The sequence below is a fragment of the Rhinopithecus bieti genome, unplaced genomic scaffold (genome assembly GCF_001698545.2).
Source record: "Rhinopithecus bieti isolate Rb0 unplaced genomic scaffold, ASM169854v2 scaffold_41913, whole genome shotgun sequence".
NCBI classification, from domain to species: domain Eukaryota; kingdom Metazoa; phylum Chordata; class Mammalia; order Primates; family Cercopithecidae; genus Rhinopithecus; species Rhinopithecus bieti.
Window position 1 is genome coordinate 635,664 of NW_016818964.1, and position 17,959 is coordinate 653,622.

The 17,959-nt window shown below is 42.1% G+C and overlaps 1 protein-coding gene across 1 annotated transcript in view; it reads right to left on the reverse strand.

Annotated features, from left to right (window-relative positions):
- Positions 1 to 1,324: 1,324 nt before the first annotated feature.
- The window catches only part of ATXN3 (ataxin 3), a 45,212-nt gene continuing 28,577 nt past the window's right edge, over positions 1,325 to 17,959 (reverse strand). The window contains 4 exon segments of the mRNA XM_017857912.1: positions 1,325 to 1,373; positions 1,375 to 1,420; positions 8,148 to 8,266; positions 17,275 to 17,328. Of these exon segments, the coding sequence (XP_017713401.1) occupies positions 1,325 to 1,373; positions 1,375 to 1,420; positions 8,148 to 8,266; positions 17,275 to 17,328 (268 nt within the window).

Genomic DNA, 17,959 nt, shown 5'->3' on the forward strand with positions numbered 1-17,959 from the left:
AACGAAAACATCAAATTCAGAGAGACATGGTTTTCACCAAAATGATACTATCCTATTGACCCAGCAAGAAACTCTCTGTACATCTCAATTAAAGAGAATATTTATCAAAACTATGGACTTTCTTATTTACAGACCCACTAAGTACTGTGACTTCTATAGTTCTTAAGCTATCTAAACATGATACAAGTGCCAAATCACAGTATAAATTTAAACATTTTCATTAATTATTTTCATGTTCCAGATCACCATCTTTGACAAGCTATACCTACTAAAAGATGTGAAGTAGACACCTATATTCCATGACTCAACTGTAAAGAGAACAGAAAGCTCCAGTCATAGGAGAAAAAAATAAAACTATTAAAATTGAAGGCCAAATTTCATGTATTATACATTCATGGTGGGTATGTATGTTTAGTCTTCTAACAGATGGAGACTTGCCTGCATACTATGCTTCTCCTAGTTTTCTCAATTGGAGAAGGAAAAATAAGGCGCAGGAAGAAGGGGTTGCAACAAAGCTGTAAGGTTTTGATGTAAGTGAAAAGACATTCATAAAGCGTCTGGGAAAGCAGATGCTCACACATTTTAAAAAACGCTCATTTATTCTCAAGTACTTGTGCAGGGCTGATTTCAGAGTTTAGGAATGCACCAGTCATGAAATAATGATCCCATCACAGGGCTTAAAACGCTAGACCTCAGAAAAGATTACCATCTTTCAAAAGAATTGTGGGAAAATAGTGAAAACCAGGTCGCAGAAAAGTTGTGATCAGAGAAAATAACACAAGAAAACACTGGAGCACACAGTATACAGTTGAAGGGAGGACCGTTTACCCTTCTAGAACCATTACTATTATCAACACAGACTAGAGATACTTTCCTGAAAGGTTAATTTGGTTAATAAGAAATGAAAGTCACTATTAGATGATATGAGCCAAATTATCTACAAAAGAGAAAAAGAAAACTATATGGAAAAAGCCTGAGGCAAGAGCTAATTAGCTGGTCTGCAAAAGATCCAAGAAAATGCCCTAATTTTAGTAGACTACTCCGCACACTCAAAAAAGAAAAGAAACATTTACGAAAACTATTTTATATGTCTTTAATTGGCGAATGCCTCTTTGGCCTAATATTTGGAAGATCATTATTCGTCCTACAACTGAGCATTGTCCACTTTCCCATCATTTTGTTTGCAAACGCACTAAAAGTCCTTATTTCCTCATCTCTTTGACCACATTACCGCAAATTGGACCCTATGCTTAATCAGCCAACAGAAAATCCGCGTTGGCAAAGTATCCCGAATAGCTCTCAATTATCCTTTTTAAAGGGTAGCTTATTTTTTTCCTTGCTGTCTTTCCGGAAAATCATTTCTGACAGCTTCGTATGGTCACAGCTGCCTGAAGCATGTCTTCTTCACCCATAGCATCACCTGTTGGGAAACAAAACCACATTTCTTTAAAATTTCCAGAAAATTCTCAAAGTCATCAAAAGGTAAGCTCTCAGAAAATGTATTTCTATTTGAGCACGAGTTTCTTTTTTTGATTTAATGCATATAAAGCAAAACTCACTTTTATATAGTTCTATATATTTTGGCAAATACACTGTCAAGATATACAACCATTCCATTGCCCCAGAAAACTCCCTCATGCTACCCCTTTGTGGTCAATCCCCAATTCCTAATCCCAGCTAGCCAACAGTATATTCTCTGTCCAACAGTTTCATCTTTTCCTGCATGTCATATAAAAGGCATCAGTAGGTATGTAGCCTTTTGAATATGACTTCTTTCACTTAGCGTAATGCATTTGGGATTTGTTGTGTATATCACCAATTTGTTGTGTATATCAACAATATCAGCAGTTCATGTTGATATACTCATGTTGTGATATACTCACGTTGTGTATATCAACAATTCATGTTGATATACTCATGTTGATATACACAACAAAAACCCAACTTTCTATTCTGAAATAATTGTCAATTCAAAGGAAGTTGCAAAGATATTTCAGAGAGGTTTCGGGTATTCTTTTGCCCAATTTCACCCAACAGTTACATCTTATGTAACTAAAGATCAAACTAAAACCTAGATACTGACATTGGCACAATGTTATATGTAGTTCTACATGGCATTTTATCACACATGTGTATTCATGTAACCATGAGCACTACAATCAAGACAGAAGTGTTATAATACCACAAAGATCTCCCTCCTATCGATTTATATTCACACCCACTTATTTTACCCATTTCCTCTAACTAGCGACAACCACTAATATGTTCTCTATCTCTATACAGCTGTCATTTTTAGAACGTTGAACAAATGGAATCATACAGTATAAGACCCTTTGAGGCTTTTTTTGCACTCAGCATAATGCCCCTGAGATCCAGCCACGGTGCTGCCTGTGCCAACAGTTGGTTTCTTTTTAATCCTGACAGTAGAGTATTACATGCTATGGATGTACTACAGTTTGTTTCACTGTAGGACATTTTGGTCATTTCCAGTTTTTGATTATGACAAGTAAAGCTGCTATAAACATTCATGTACATGTTTTTGTGAGAATATAAATTTCTATTTTTGGCTGGGCACAGTGGCTCAAGTCTCTAATACTAGCACTTAGGGAGGCCAAGGCAGGCAGACTGCTTGAGTCCAGGAGTTCAAGACCAGCCTGGGCAATTGTGTCAGTGGAACAATGCATCTGTTGTAGGTCTAAATAATGATCTTCCAGGCTGGGTGCGGTAGCTCATGCCTGTAATCCCAGGACTCTGGGAAACTGAGGCGGGTGGATCACGAGGTCAGGAGTTCGAGACCAGCCTGACCAACATGGTGAAACCCCATCTCTACTGAAAATACAAAAAATTAGCCAGTCATGGGGCACACGCCTGTAGTCCCAGCTACTTGGGAGGCTGAGGCAGGAGATTCGGAAGAAGAAGAAGAGGAAGAGGAAGAAGAGGAAGAGGAGGAAGAAGAGGAAGAGGAGGAAGAAGAGGAAGAGGAGGAAGAAGAGGAAGAGGAAGAAGAGGAAGAGGAAGAAAGGAAGAGGAAGAGGAGGAGGAGGAAGAGGAGGAGGAGGAAGAGGAGGAGGAGGAGGAGGAAGAGGAGGAGGAGGAGGAAGAAGAATGATCTTACAAATATTAGCCAAAGAGGCATTCAGCAATTAAAGACATTTAAAATAGTTTTCTAAATGTCTGTTTTTCTTTTTTGACTGTGCAGCATTGCCCAGGCTGGTCTTGAACTCCTGGGCTCAAGCAATCTGCCTGCCTTGGCCTCTCTAAGTGCTAATTACAGCACTTACGGAGTGTAACACTGAAAAAAAAAATAATAATAATAAAATAAATTTATTTCTGTTTTTCTGGGACAAATGCCCAGGAGTATAGATGCTATGTCATATGGTCAGGGTATGTTAAGTTTTTAAACAAATAGTGAAATTACTTTCCAAAGTGCCTGCATCAATTCAAAAGAAATACAGAAAGGTTACCTCCCTTTATATTCTTTGACCCTCCTTCATTTGTAACGTAATTGCCTTAAATATTTCCAATATATATACTGAAAACCAAATCAGTGCTATAATTCTTGCTTCAACCATCAAACAATTTAGAAAATTCAAAAGGAGGGTAAAGTCTATTGTGTTTACCCATATTTACTCTTTTTATTGTTCTTTCTTCCTTCCTGGTGTTCCAAAATTACTTCATCATTTCTTTTCAGTTTAGAGAAATTCCTTTAGCCATTCTTTTAGGGTAGGTCTGCTGAAGAAAAATTGTTAATTTTCCCTTGACTCCTGAAGGATATTTCTCTGGATGTGTAACTCTCGGTTTAGAGTTGTTTTCTTGTTTTTTTTTTTTTTAGATGAGGTCTCGCTCTGTCACTCAGGCTGGAGTACAGTGGCACAAGCTTGGCTCACAGCAACCTCCACTTCCCGAGTTCAAGCAATTCTCTTGCCTCAGCCTCCTGAGTAGCTGGGACTACAGGTGCCCACCAACAAGCCCAGCTCATTTTTGTTTTTTTTTTTTTGAGACGGAGTCTCACTCAACTGCCCAGGCTGGAGTGCAGTGGCCCAGCCCTGGCTCACTGCAACCTTCACCTCCCAGGTTCAAGCAATTCCCCTGCCTCAGCCTCCCAAGTAGCTAGGATTACAGGCGTGTGCCACCACACCCAGCTAAATTTTGTATTTTTAGTAGAGACAGGGTTTCCCCATGTTGGCCAGGCTGGTCTCGAAATCCTGACTTCAGGTGATCCTCTCACTTCAGCCTCCAAAAATGCTGGGATTACAGGTGTGAGCCACCGTGCCCAGCCTAGAGTTTTTTTCTTTCAGCACTAGAAAAAATGTTGTATGTACCCCTTCCTTCTGGCCTTTATGATCTCTGATGGGAAATCTGCTGTCATTCAAATTGCTGTAGGTAAGGTCGTTTCTTGCTAATTTCAAGATCTTCATTTTTTGTCTGCAGTGTTCAGAAATCTGACTATGATACGTCTCTGTGAATTTGAGTTTATCATATTTGAACTTCATTCAGCTTTTTCAATCCATGGGTTTCTGACTTTTGCCAAATTTGGGAATTTTTCAGCCATGACTTCTTCCTCCAATATTTTTTCAGCCCCACCCTCTTTCTCCTCTCCTTCTGGGACTCCATGATATAAATTTAGATGGAGTCTTGCTCTGTTGCCCAGGCTGGAGTGCAGTGGCGCAATCTTGGCTCACTGCAGCCTCTGTCTCCCAGGTTTCAGTGATTCTCCTGCCTCAGCCTCCCCAGTAGCTGAGATTACAGGCGTGCGCCACCACGCCCGGCTAATTTTTGTATTTTTAGTACAGATGGGGTTTCACCATGTTGGCCAATCTGGTCTTGAACTCCTGACCTTAAGTGTTTGGCCCACCTCAGCCTCCCAAAGTGCTGGGATTACAGGTGTGAGCCACTGTGCCTGGCTTAGTGATTTTCAATTGAATCTTGAAAATTTGGGGTATTACGTTATGAGAATGTGAATCTTATTTACATCTTCCAATTTGGCAAGCCTCCTCTGACACAGCACTGGCAGCAGGAAAAAGGGAGTGCCACCTCACTACAACCTGAGGGGAGTGAAAGTTCAGGCTTCTTCAAGGCCTGTGATAACACGGAGTGGTGGTCATGGGGATTACTGCTGAATGCACATGGGAGTTCTAGTCCCCTAGTCCTCCACTGACATCTCTCTGACTGGGAGGGAGAGGAATGCCTTGTTACTGATCCCCACGTGGCCTCCACAGACATTGTGGAGGTGTCCTTGTTACTGCTGGGTGCCAGCAACAGTCTGGATTCTCTACTAGGCCTCTTCTCTGACATTACCCCCATAGGAGCCAGAGAGATGCCTATGTATTATTAGGTGGACGTTCAGGCTCCCCGTGACTGCTGACACCGTGGGAAAGGAGTGTTATCACCTCCTGGAGGGAAGGAAAACCCCAGCTCCCCAGGCAGCCTTCTCTGACACCATGTTGGCTGGGAAAGGGGAGAAGTGTACCTTATGACTTCCAGGTTGGGGTACATATCTTGACTCCCACTCGGCCTTTGCTGACAGGGTTTGGGGCCAGTTTATTCTGTGGTGTTTGACTGTAGTCAAGTGCTTATTATCTAAAAGTTTTTGTCTTGCTAGGCTGCCTCTTTTGGCTAGAGAGAGCAGGCTTTTTATGGGGTTTTCTCTTGGTCTGAGCCCACAGCTTCTCCAGCACCAAGCCCAGGATAAATGAGGCAAAAAGAAAATCCAAGCCACTCCCCACCACGCTGCTCCTCTGGTTCCAAGGTTCCCAGCCAGTCTGTCTTCTCTCTGCCTTTGAGATTTAGCTTGTTTTTTGTTTTCTTTTTGAGACGCAGTTTTTGCTCTTGTTGCCCAGGCTAGAGTGCAATGTTGTGATCTCAGCTCACCATGACCTCTGCTTCCCGGGATGGAGCAATTCTCCTGCCTCAGCCTCCCAAGTAGCTGGGATTATAGGCATGCGCCACCATGCCCAACTAATTTTGCATTTTTAGTAGAGACAGGGCTTCTGCACGTTGGTCAGGCTGGTCTTGAACTCCCGACCTCAGGTGATCTGCCCACCTCAGCCTCCCAAAGTGCTGGGATTACATGTGTGAGCCACCGCGCCTGGCCCAGCTTATGTTTTATACAAATGTTGAGGTGTTTTGGCTGTACTTAAGAGGAGGAATAGAAAAAAGTACCAGTTCATCCCTTTTATTATTCAATTGTTTGGATATACCACAGTTTGTGTATTCATTAACTAAATGAAGGTCTACATTTAGGCAATTTATAATTTTGAGCAATTATGAATAAAGATGCTATAATCTTTTTTTGTTTTTTTTTGAGATGGAGTTTCGGTCTTGTCGCCCAGGCTGGAGTGCAGTGGTACAATCTCGGCTCACTGCAACCTCCGCCTCCCGGGTTCAAGCGATTCTCCTGCCTCAGCCTCCTGGGATTACATGTGCCCGCTATCACACCCCACAATTTTTTGTATTTTTAGCAGAGATGGGGTTTCACCATGTTGGCCAGGCTGGTCTTGAACTCCTGACCTCAGGTGATCCACCGGCCTCGGCCTCCCAAACTGCCGGGATAACAGGCGTAAGTCACTGTGTCCAGCCCTTTTTTTTGAGACAGTCTTGCTCTGTCACCCGGGCTGGAGTATAGTGGCACGATCTCGGCTCACTGCAACCTCCGCCTCCCGGGTTCATGTGATTCTCCTGCCTCAGCCTCCTGAATAGCTGGGACTACAGGTGCCCGCCATCATGCCTGGCTAATTTTTGTATTTGAAGTAGAGACGGGATTTTGCCATGTTGGCCAGGCTGGTCTTGAACTCTTCACCTCAGGTGATCCACCAACTTCGGCCTCCCAAAGTGCTGGGATAATAGGCATGGGCCACCATGCCTGGCCAGCTATAAGCATTTGATATAAGTTTTTATGTGAACCTAAGTTTTCTTTTCTCTTGGTTATATATACATGATTGGGATGGCTGGAACATATGGCTAAGTATACATTTATCAAAAAAAAATGTCAAACTGTTTCCCAAAGCTGTACACTTTTACATTCCCATTAACAGTATATGAGTCTCAGCTGCCTGGATCCTTGCTAACACTTGTCAGTTTTATTTCCTCATTAAGCCACACCTACAGGGGTGCCGTGGTATCTCATTGTGGTTTTATTGTGCGTCTCCCTGTGACTAGTGATGCTGAGAGTCTCTTCATGGCCTTGTCATCCCTATGTCTTATTTGGTGAAGTACCTTTTCAAATTCTTCACCTTTTTATTGAGTTGTTTTCTTATTGTTCAGTTTTAACAGTTCTTTATATATTCTGCTTATAATTTGTCAGATACAGTTACTTTTTCTCTCAACTTCTACTACTAATTGGCCAAAGTTTAAGACATATTTAAACCGAGACAGGGAAAGTAACTCTGCACTTCCCATTGTTATTTAGATTATACTCAAGTATTTTTCATTTTCCAGGTGGTAAAATGTATTTATTTTTCACCTACTAATATTCATGATTTCTGGCCGGGCACGGTGGCTCACACCTGTAATCCCAGCACTTTGGGAGGCCACGATCATGAGGTCAGGAGATTGAGACCATCCTGGCTAACACAGTGAAACCCTGTCTGTACTAAAAATACAAAAAATTAGCCAGGTGAGGTGGCGGGCACCTGTAGTCCCAGCTACTTGGGAGGCTGAGGCAGGAGAATGGTGTGAACCCAGGAAGTGGAGCTTGCAGTGAGCCGAGATCGCGCCACTGCACTCCAGCCTGGGTGACAGAGCGAGACTCCGTCTCAAAAAAAAAACAAAAAAACAAAAAAACAAAAAAACAAACAAAAAAAAAACATGATTTCTAAGGAATTTTTGGAGACTGTACAAATTACTGTGAAGTTTAAATTATTATGTTAAAGTAGTCATTAAATGTTCTAGCAATCCTATCCTGCCTTGGTTTCCCAAAGTGCTGGAATTACAGGTGTGAGCCACCACATCTAGCTTTGGTTTTTTTTTTTTTTTTTTTGTAACTGCTCCTTAATCCAGGGAAATTTAGTAGATTACAAATTTACTTAAGAGTCTTAATATGATTAAAGAGGGGATGAAGAATAATGTAAAGCAAAAATCAGATGGAGCCCATATGTCAGATAAAAGCGTAAAGGTAGCAAACATGATGAATGGTGAGCAGGCCTTACCTAGATCACTCCCAAGTGCTCCTGAACTGGTGGTTGGCCTTTCACATGGATGTGAACTCTGTCCTGATAGATCCCCCTGCTGCTGCTGCTGCTTCTGCTGTTGCTGCTTTTGCTGCTGTCTGAAACATTCAAAAGTGAATGTATATTTAAAAAACAAAACTTAAAAGAATAAATACACCATGAGAAAAACTATTCATGTGGAAAATACACTGTTCCACAAATCAAAGTAGTCATTGGCATTAAAAGAATGCAAGAGCAGTTAGTCTGATATAGATTACTTTATTTATTTATTTATATTTTTTGAGACGGAGTCTCGCTCTGTCGCCGGGGCTGGAGTGCAGTGGCCGGATATCAGCTCACTGCAAGCTCTGCCTCCCGGGTTTACGCCATTCTCCTGCCTCAGCCTCCCGAGTAGCTGGGACTACAGGCGCCCGCCACCTCACCCGGCTAGTTTTTTGTATTGTTTTAGTAGAGACGGGGTTTCACCGTGTTAGCCAGGATGGTCTCGATCTCTTGACCTCGTGATCCGCCCGTCTCGGCCTCCCAAAGTGCTGGGATTACAGGCTTGAGCCACCGCGCCCAGCCAAGATTACTTTAAAATATAGAAGTGCTGATCCTAGGAAACCTAGACATAAAATTTAAATTTATCAGACAAATTAAGAGGTAGGTATTTTCATCACAACACATCCCATCATGGCCGGGCATGGTGGCTCACACCTGTAATCCCAGCATTTTGGGAGGCCGAGGCAGGTGGATGGCTTGAGGTCAGGAGTTTGACACCAGCCTGGCCAACACAGTGAAACCCCATCTCTACTAAAAATACAAAAATTAGCCAGGTGTGGTGGCAGGCACCTGTAATCCCAGCTACTTTGGGAGGCTGAGGCAGGAGAATCACTTGAACTGGGAAGGTAGAGATTGCAGTGAGCCAAGATCGCGTCACTGCACTCCAGTCTGGGTGACAGAGCAAGACTGAGTCTCAACAAACAAACAAACAAACAAACCTATCATACAAAAAGATTCACTGGTAGCTATTCTTATGCAAATGAGTGTTGGTTTATAGACCCTTAATATTGTTGAAAGTCACTGAAAAGAAGTACCTTTGATCAGATAAAGCATCTCAAACTACCATGTGAGTTAACACAATGTTTCCATGGCTGGCTCATTCTTTTGATTCAGGTCTGAGCTTAACAATCTCCCCAGAGATGCCTTTCCTGACCATCCCACCAAAAGTAGCCATCTGACATTCCCATTATTTCATCACTTCGTTTTAATTCTCAGCATAAACTTACCATCTGGTGTTCTCTTTATTTCCCTCTTTATGGCGTGTAAGCTAATGAGAGTGCAAATGTTAACTTGTTCATCTATTTCAACAGTGCTGATAACCGTGCTGTTACAATACAGTAAGCATTCACTGAACACCTGATAAATGAAAACTACTATTTAACACACATTATCAGATTTTAAGCAATATTGATTGCATTCAGCTCCTCTGTAATTTTTTTCAAAAGGAAAAACAATGTAATTCAAATCCCCATTTTTAAAATGTTTAAACATGATAGTTATGAGGTAAATATGTAGGAATATATTCTTGTACTTAGAAAATACATACTGAACCACTGAGACATAATGGAAAATGATACCTGCGTATTATTCCCAAATGGTTCAGAAAGGCCAATTGGGGAATCTGGGTGAAGGATATAAGGCGCTCTGTGTACTATTTCTGCTTTTATGTAAATCTGAAATTACAGGTCAAGCATCCCAAATCCGAAAATCCGAAATCGAAATGCTCCAAAATCAGAAACTTTTTGAGCATCAACATGATACTCAAAGGAGGTGCTCAGTACAGCACTTCAGATTTGAGATTTTGGATTTGGAATGCTTACTGGCAAGTATAGTACAAATATTCACAAATCCTATAAAACCCCAAATCTAAAACACTTCTAGTCTCAAGCATTGTGGATAAGGGATACTCAATCTATATTTCATATATGTAAATACAAACACAGAAAACCAAAAACCAAAACTTACCAACAGCTGACAATCTCAGTGAGAAGCCATAGGTTTAAGAAAAAAAAAAGAAAGATTGCTTCTCGGTCTTTTGGCTAAGATCAAGGTATTTAAAAAAAAAAAAAAGGGGGGGGTATATAGGAATTTGAAAAGGAACCAGAATTTTTAAACTACCAGCAACAATTATTAATAGAATGACACCTTTTTTCTAGAGTTCCTCTCAATTTTGTTTTAAAACTGTGAACAATAAATAAAGTTCAACCAATGAGAACTGCAATTTTTCCCTGTTGGTCTCTAAGCCCAAATAGTGATCTGTGTGTAGGTGTTAAGACTTTAGTGTGCATGGCTAACGATGCACATAAGGGCAGTATCCTCCCATTAGCAAATCCTGATGCTGTGACATGGCACAAGAAAGACGGACTGAGTATGGAGAATTCCTGGCACATCAGCTATCACTCCATGCCCTCTTCCCCTCCACTCAAGAAGGTATGTGAGAATGCAAGGGAGTGACAGGTAAGATAGCAATTTTAGAGGAATAGCCTTTATTCTACTTTTAGTTTATGAAAAGTAAGAAGTAAATCAATTGCCCACCTTGAAACAATGTTGACACCTTCCAGCTGTGAAGACACTGAGATGGAACATGTTTAAGTGGCACTCAGCATCCACTCCCACTGTGCCATCAATATTACAGAGGCTACAAAGCTAAAAGCTCCATGTCTTAGATTATTTTACAAGTAGGATTCTGGTTACAAATTAAGTGCTCACATGAGCTTTAAAAGGCTGAAATGGGTTGAGGACGGTGGCTTGCGCCTGTAATCCTAGCACTTCGGGAGGCCAAGGCAGGTGGATCACCCGAGGTCAGGAGTTCAAGACCAGCCTGGCCAACAAGGCAAAACTGTCTCTACTAAAAACACAAAAATTGTCCGGGCACGGTGGCTCATGCCTGTAATCCCAGCACTTTGGAAGGCCAAGGCGGGCAGATCACGAGGTAAGGAGTTCGAGACCAGCCTGGCCAACATGGTGAAACCCCATCTCTATTAAAAATACAAAAAAATTAGCTGGGCGTGTTGGCGCGTGCCTGTAGTCCCAGCTACTTAGGAGGCTGAGGCAGGAGAATTGCTTGAACCCGGGAGGCGGAGGTTGTAGTAAGCCCAGATCATACCACTACACTGCAGCCTGGGTGACACAGCAAGACTCTGTCTCAAAAAAACAAAACAAAACAAAAACAAAAGTTAGCCAGGCATGGTGCTGCACAGCTGTAGTCCCAGCTACTCGGGAGGCTGATGCAGGAGAATTGCTTGAAACTGGGAGGCAGAGGTTGCAATGAGCCAAGATGCCACCATTGCACTCCAGTCTGGGCAACAGAGTAAGACTCCATCTCAAAAAAAATAAAAATAAAAATAAAAGGCAGAAATGGGCCAGGCATGGTGGCTCACGCCTGTAATCCTAACACTTTGGGAAGCTAAGGCGGGTGAATCACCTGAAGTCAGGAGTTCGAGACCAGCCTGGTCAACATGGCAAAACCCCACCTCTACTAAAAATAAGAAAATTGGCTGGGTGCAGTGGCGGGTGCCTATAATCCCAGCTACTCAGAAGGCTGAGGCAGGAGAATTGTTTGAAGCTGGGAGGTGGAGGTTGCAGTGAGCCAAGATCACACTACTGCACTCCAGCCTGGGCGACAGACAAGAGTCTGTCTCAAAAAATAAAATAAAATAAATAGGCAGAAATAAGGCCAGCCGTCTCCCTCCTCCTTTAGTTGTCCTCTGGTGGCAAGCAAAGTCATGGAGATGTCAGTCCCAAACTTCTGCTTCACTGCTTTTGCAGTGGGGGCCAGACTTCACGTTCCCATGTCTACGCAATTGTAGTGGCAGCTTTCTAAGCCCAGGATCTTTGCTATAGCAGTGTGTTCTTAAATTTAATATCCTCATTAGCCATTGTCCCAATTGGGGCAGTGGTTACAGTTCTTCCTGCAAGTTGGTTTGTGGTACTCTGGAGGCCTGGCTAAGATCTGCACCTTCATCTTTTCTTAAGATTATGTAAAATCCTAATTTCTATATTAAGTACTTTTTCTCCTTAAAACATCCCCAGTAGTTTCTGTTTCTCAACACTGTTTGATAAATTATACCATATCACTGAAGTGGTGGCTTAAGTTTTAGTCAATCAAAAACTCATAGCAATCCATGTCCATGAAGATATTTGTGTGTCTCCTTGTTACAAAACATTTGTAACTATGTTTTTTGTAGCAGAAATAATCTGCATCTGTTTCAAAGCCACACCTAGAGAAGACATTAATAATTGCCAACATGCATGTATGGAATCCTTTACAGTTTATAAAATAGTTTCACACACATTGCTTAATTTCATACTTATGTGAGTTAAGGAAGGTTTTACAGTGACACAGCTGATGTAGTAGAGTTTTACTTGGGGTTTTACAGTGGTAAAACAGATTTAGAGACTACTGTTGGAAAAAATGTCATGGCTTAAAAATATTATTTAATGACTCATAAACTATGAATCTGTAATAGGGAGACTTTTTAACAGTATGTGTATATATATATATATATTTTGAGGTGGAGTCTCGCTCTGTAGCCCAGGCTGGAGTGCAGTGGCGTAATCTCGGCTCACTGCAAGCTCTGCCTCCTGGGTTTACGCCATTCTCCTGCTTCAGCCTCCCAAGTAGCTGGGACTACAGGCGCCTGCCACCACGCCCAGCTAATTTTTTGTATTTTTAGTAGAGACGGAGTTTCACTGTGTTAGCCAGGATGGTCTCGATCTCCTGACCTTGTGATCTGCCCGCCTCGCCTTCCCAAAGTGCTGGGATGAGCCACTACTCCCGGCTTAACAGTATTTTTTGCACTAGAGAGAAACTAGTTTTTGTTGTTGTTTTTGAGATAGAGTCTCGCTCTTGTCGCTTAGGCTGTAGTGCAACAGCACTACCTCGGCTCACTGCAACCTCTGCCTCCCAGGTTCGAGTGATTCTCCTGCCTTAGCCTGCCGAATAGCTGGGATTACAGTGCCCACCACCACACTTGGCTAATTTTTTGTATTTTTAGTAGAGAAGAGGTTTTGCCATGTTGGCCAGGCTGGTCTCGAACTCCTGACCTCAGATGATTCGCCTGTCTTGGCCTCCGAAAGTGCCGGGATTACAAGTGTGAGCCACAGTGCCCGGCCTAAACTAGTTTTTTTAATGCATGAAAACTATAATTACTTTATGCGTTTACGCAATTACTTTATGATTTTCTTTATGCATGAATACTATGATTACCATATTCAGTATGAAGCTTCAAATACTCAAAAAGGGAAAAGAAAAACTAGAAAATAATACGAATAACAAATCAGAACCAGGGTCAATTTGGGAAGGGTAAGAGGTAAGAAAGAGTTAGCCTGATAACCTTAGAGCCAAGCTCCCAAAGACAGAACCTAGAGAGACAAGGAACTACCTAGGCTAAGTATCAGGAATTTTAGTGAAAAGCAAATATTAGCTTCTCAGCTCTCCTACTAATGAGCTCTATAAGGTTTTGAATGCAAACCATTGTTAAAAATGAACATCAAGAAGTTAGTTCTTAACTCTTCTCAGCAACATGTGACTATGTAAGATATTCTCAAGCTCTTTCCAAATTCTCAACAGTATTTGCAAAGTCAAGCCAAGAGGCTGAAGCTGGTAACCATCGCTGCACACTTTCCTCCTCAATCAATCCTGCTCTAATTAGGAAGGAGGTATATCGAGATTTGAACATTTTTAAAGGGTACAAGGTTGCCTGACCCTGTTTACTAAAAAGCACTAGTTATTGCTGACATTGTTCTTGTTATAACTTAGTCATTATTGGGCATTACTGAATTATCTTTACTACTATAAAATGTTCAGGCCGGGTGCAGTGGCTCACGCCTGTAATCCCAGCACGCTGGGAGGCCCAGGCAGGCTGATTGCCTGAGGTCAGGAGTTTGAGACCAGTCTGGCCAACATGGTGAAACCCTGTCTCTACTAAAAATACAAAAAAATTAGCCGGGCGTGGTGACATGCGCCTGTAATCCCAGCTACTTGGGAGGCTGAGGCAGGGGAATTGCTTGAACCAGGGAGGTGGAGGTTGCAGTGAGCCAAGATCGTGCCACTGCACTCCAGTCTGGGTGACAAAAGCGAGACCCTGTCTCAAAAAAGAAAAAAAAAAAAAGTTCAATTTGTTNTTTAATCCAATTTTAAAAAATTTTAAGTAAAAGAGGGGTTTATTTTTATGCTTTAAATATACTTTCCTTTTCTTAGATATACCTATAAATTTTGTATTATAGTTTCTCTATGATGTATGTCTTTAGACCATTTTATGGCAAAAAATGGCATAAAAAAGTCTGATGGCCGGGCGCGGTGGCACACGCCTGTAATCCCAGAACTTTGGGAGGCCGAGGTGGGCGGATTGCCTAAGCTCAGGAGTTCGAAAGCAGCCTGGGTAACGTGGTGAAACCCCATCTCTACAAAAAACACGAAAATTTGCTGGGCATGGTGGCACTTGTCTGTGATCCCAGCTACTTGGGAGGCTGAGGGAGAAGAATCGCTTAAACTCAGGAGGCAGAGGTTGCAGTGAGCCGAGATTGTGCCACTACATGCCAGCCTGGGTGACAGAGTGAGATTTCGTCTCAAAAAAAAAAAAAAAAAGTCTGAAATAAACATGATGAAAGTATCACATGGGAATTATTCTGAAAAGCAATTTAGAAATCTGTACCAAGGCCTTAAAAATGTTCATAACCTTTAACCCAGTAATCTGACATCCTCAGAAAAAAGAAGAAATGATGAGACATTTGAGGCATAGAGGCAATATAAGAATTGTTCATTGCAATATTAATAATAGCAGAATTCAAAAGGCACATATATAAATTATGCCACATCCATTCATTTTATGAAATATCATGCAGCCTGTTACAAAGACTATTTACTGTCATAGGAAATGAGTACAACACTTACAAGGTAAGCGTGTATAAGTCACAGAAAGAGAATGTGCCAAAATACTAACATCAGTTACTGAAGGAGGTGACGGTATTTTTTGTTTTTTTTTTTTTTTTGAGACAGAGCCTCACTCTGTCGCCCAGGCTGGAGCACAGTAGCGCGATCTCTGCTCAATGCAAGCTCCGCCTCCTCGGTTCACGCCATTCTCCTGCCTCAGCCTCCTGAGTAGCTCGGACTACAGGCACCTGCCATCACACCCAGCTAATTTTTTTTGTATTTTTTAGTAGAGACGGGGTTTCACTGTGTTAGCCAGGATGGTCTCCATTTCCTGACCTTGTGATCTGCCTGCCTCGGCCTCCCAAAGTGCTGGGATTGCAGGAGTGAGCCACCGCACCCGGCCCCTTTTTTTTTCGGCCCCTTTTTTTCTTTTTGAGACAGAGTCTCGCTCTGTCACCCAGGATAGAGTGCAGTGGCACAATCTCGGCTCACTGTAACCTCCACCTCTAGGTTCAAACAATTCTGCTGCCTCAGCCTCCAAAGTAGCTGCAATTACAGGTGTGCGCCGCCATGCCCGACTAATTTTTTTGTATTTTTAGGAGAGACAGGCTTTCGCCATGTTGGCCAGGCTGGTATTGAACTCATGGCCTCAAATGATCTGCTTGCCACAGCCTCCAAAAGTGCTGGTATTACAGACATGAGCCACTACACCTGGCCATGTATGCTTTCTTTTAATTTTGATATTTCTTTTGTTTGTTTGTTTTTTTGAGATGGAGTTTCACTCTGTCATCCAGGCTGGAGTGCAGTGGGGTGATCTCAGCTCACTGCAACCTCCACCTCCCGGGTTCAAGCGATTCTCCTGTTTCAGCCTCCTGAGTAGCAGGGATTACAGGGGCTCGCCATCATGCCCAGCTAATTTTTGTATTTTTAGTGGCAACGGGGTTTCGCCACGTTGGCCAGGCTGGTCTTGAACTCCTGACTCTCCTGACCTCAGGTGATCTGCTCGCCTCAGCCTCCCAAAGTACTGGGATTAGAGGTGTGAGCCATCGTGCCCAGTCAATTTAGATATTTCTTAAAATAAAATTTCCAGAATATTAGTTTTTCTAATTAAGTAGATTTAAGTTATTTTTTTATTATTTATTTATTTATTTATTTGAGACAGAGTTTCACTCTTTTTGCCAAGGCTAGAGTGCAGTGGCAAGATCTCAGCTCACCGCAACCTCTGTCTCCCTGATTCTCCTGCCTCAGCCTCCCAACTAGCTGGGATTACAGGCATGCGCCACCATGCCCAGCTAATTTTTTGTGTTTTTAGTAGAGATGGGGTTTCTCCATGTTGGTCAGGCTGGTCTTGAACTCCTGACCTCAGGTGATTCGCCCGCCTCAGTCTCCCAAAGTGCTGGGATTACAGGTGTGAGCCACCACGCCTGGCCTTAGATTTAAGTTATTTTTTACATTAACTAGATAATTGGTGATATAGAATTACAATTAATTATGATTATTTTATGACAATAGCATTTAACTATGTTAAAAAAAAGTTCATATATTTTAGAAACATATATTAAAATGGTTATAGAACAAATGATATGATGATTGAGATTTGTTACAAAATAATCCAAACTTGTAGGTGGGACAGTGGAAAGAATGGGAGATGGGAGTATTATAAAACGAGACTGGGCCAGGCGCAGTGGCTCATGCCTGTAATCCCAGCACTTTGGGAGGCCGAGGCAGGTGGATCACTTGAGGTCAGGAGTTTAAGACCAGCCTGGGCAACATGGTGAAACCCTGTGTCTACTAAAAATATAAGAATTAGCTGGGCATGGTGGTGTGCACCTGTAATCCCAGCTACGTGGGAGGCTGAAGTGGGAGAATTGCTTGAACCCAGGAGGCAGAGGTTGCAGTGAGCAGAAATTATGCCACTGCACTCCAGCCTGGGCAACAGAGCAAGACTCCACCTCAAAAAAAAAAAAAAAAAAAAGGCAGGATTGGCTGTGTGCTAGTATTTGTTGAATCTGGGTGATAAACAGGAGTTCATTATGCTAGTTTTTCTACTTTTGTATAAATTTGGAGTTTATTATAATAAAAAAGTTAATTTTGAAACTTAAAAGTAAAAAGCACTAATAAGCACTACTTTGAAATTTAACATATAATTAGCCATTAATATATGCTGAATAAAGACTAGAAATAGCTCACATTAAGAGGATGTCAGCTGATGAGAATTTTCCTTCATCTACTTCTGAGTTGTGACTTAAAAACAAAACAGAAAAAAAGGTAAATATTTTCTTCATTATACCATCAAATGTAAAATGAGCCAATATTTTTAGGTGCTGCTAATATACTGTCAATTATGATTGTAAGATGCTTCTCAATTTCAGAGACGTTGAAATGTGAAACTATGTCCAGATTCAGCTATGAGTCTTTCGTTTTCTGACCTAGGATCAGCAGGTCTGATTATTTATCTTGTAATTTTTAACATGGAGTTTTCTTTTTCTTGTTTTTTTTTTTGAGACGAAGTCTCACTCTTGCCCCCAGGCTGGAGTGCAGTGGCGCAATCTCAGCTCACTGCAACTTCCGCCTCCCAGATTCAAGCGATTCTCCTGCCTCAGCCTCCTGAGTAGCTGGGATTATAGACACCCACCACCACACCCGGCTAATTTATGTTTTGGTTTCTTTTTTAAGACGGAGTTTCACTCTTGTTGCCCAGGCTGGAGAGCAATGGCGCGATCTCGGCTCACCGCAACCTCCACCTCCCGAGTTCAAGCGATTCTCCTGCCTCCCAAAAACTCACTCCCAAAAACTCGCGTTGGCCTCCCAAAATGGTGGGATTACAGGCGTAAGCCACTGCGCCCAGCCTTTTATTTTCTTTTCTTTTTTTTTT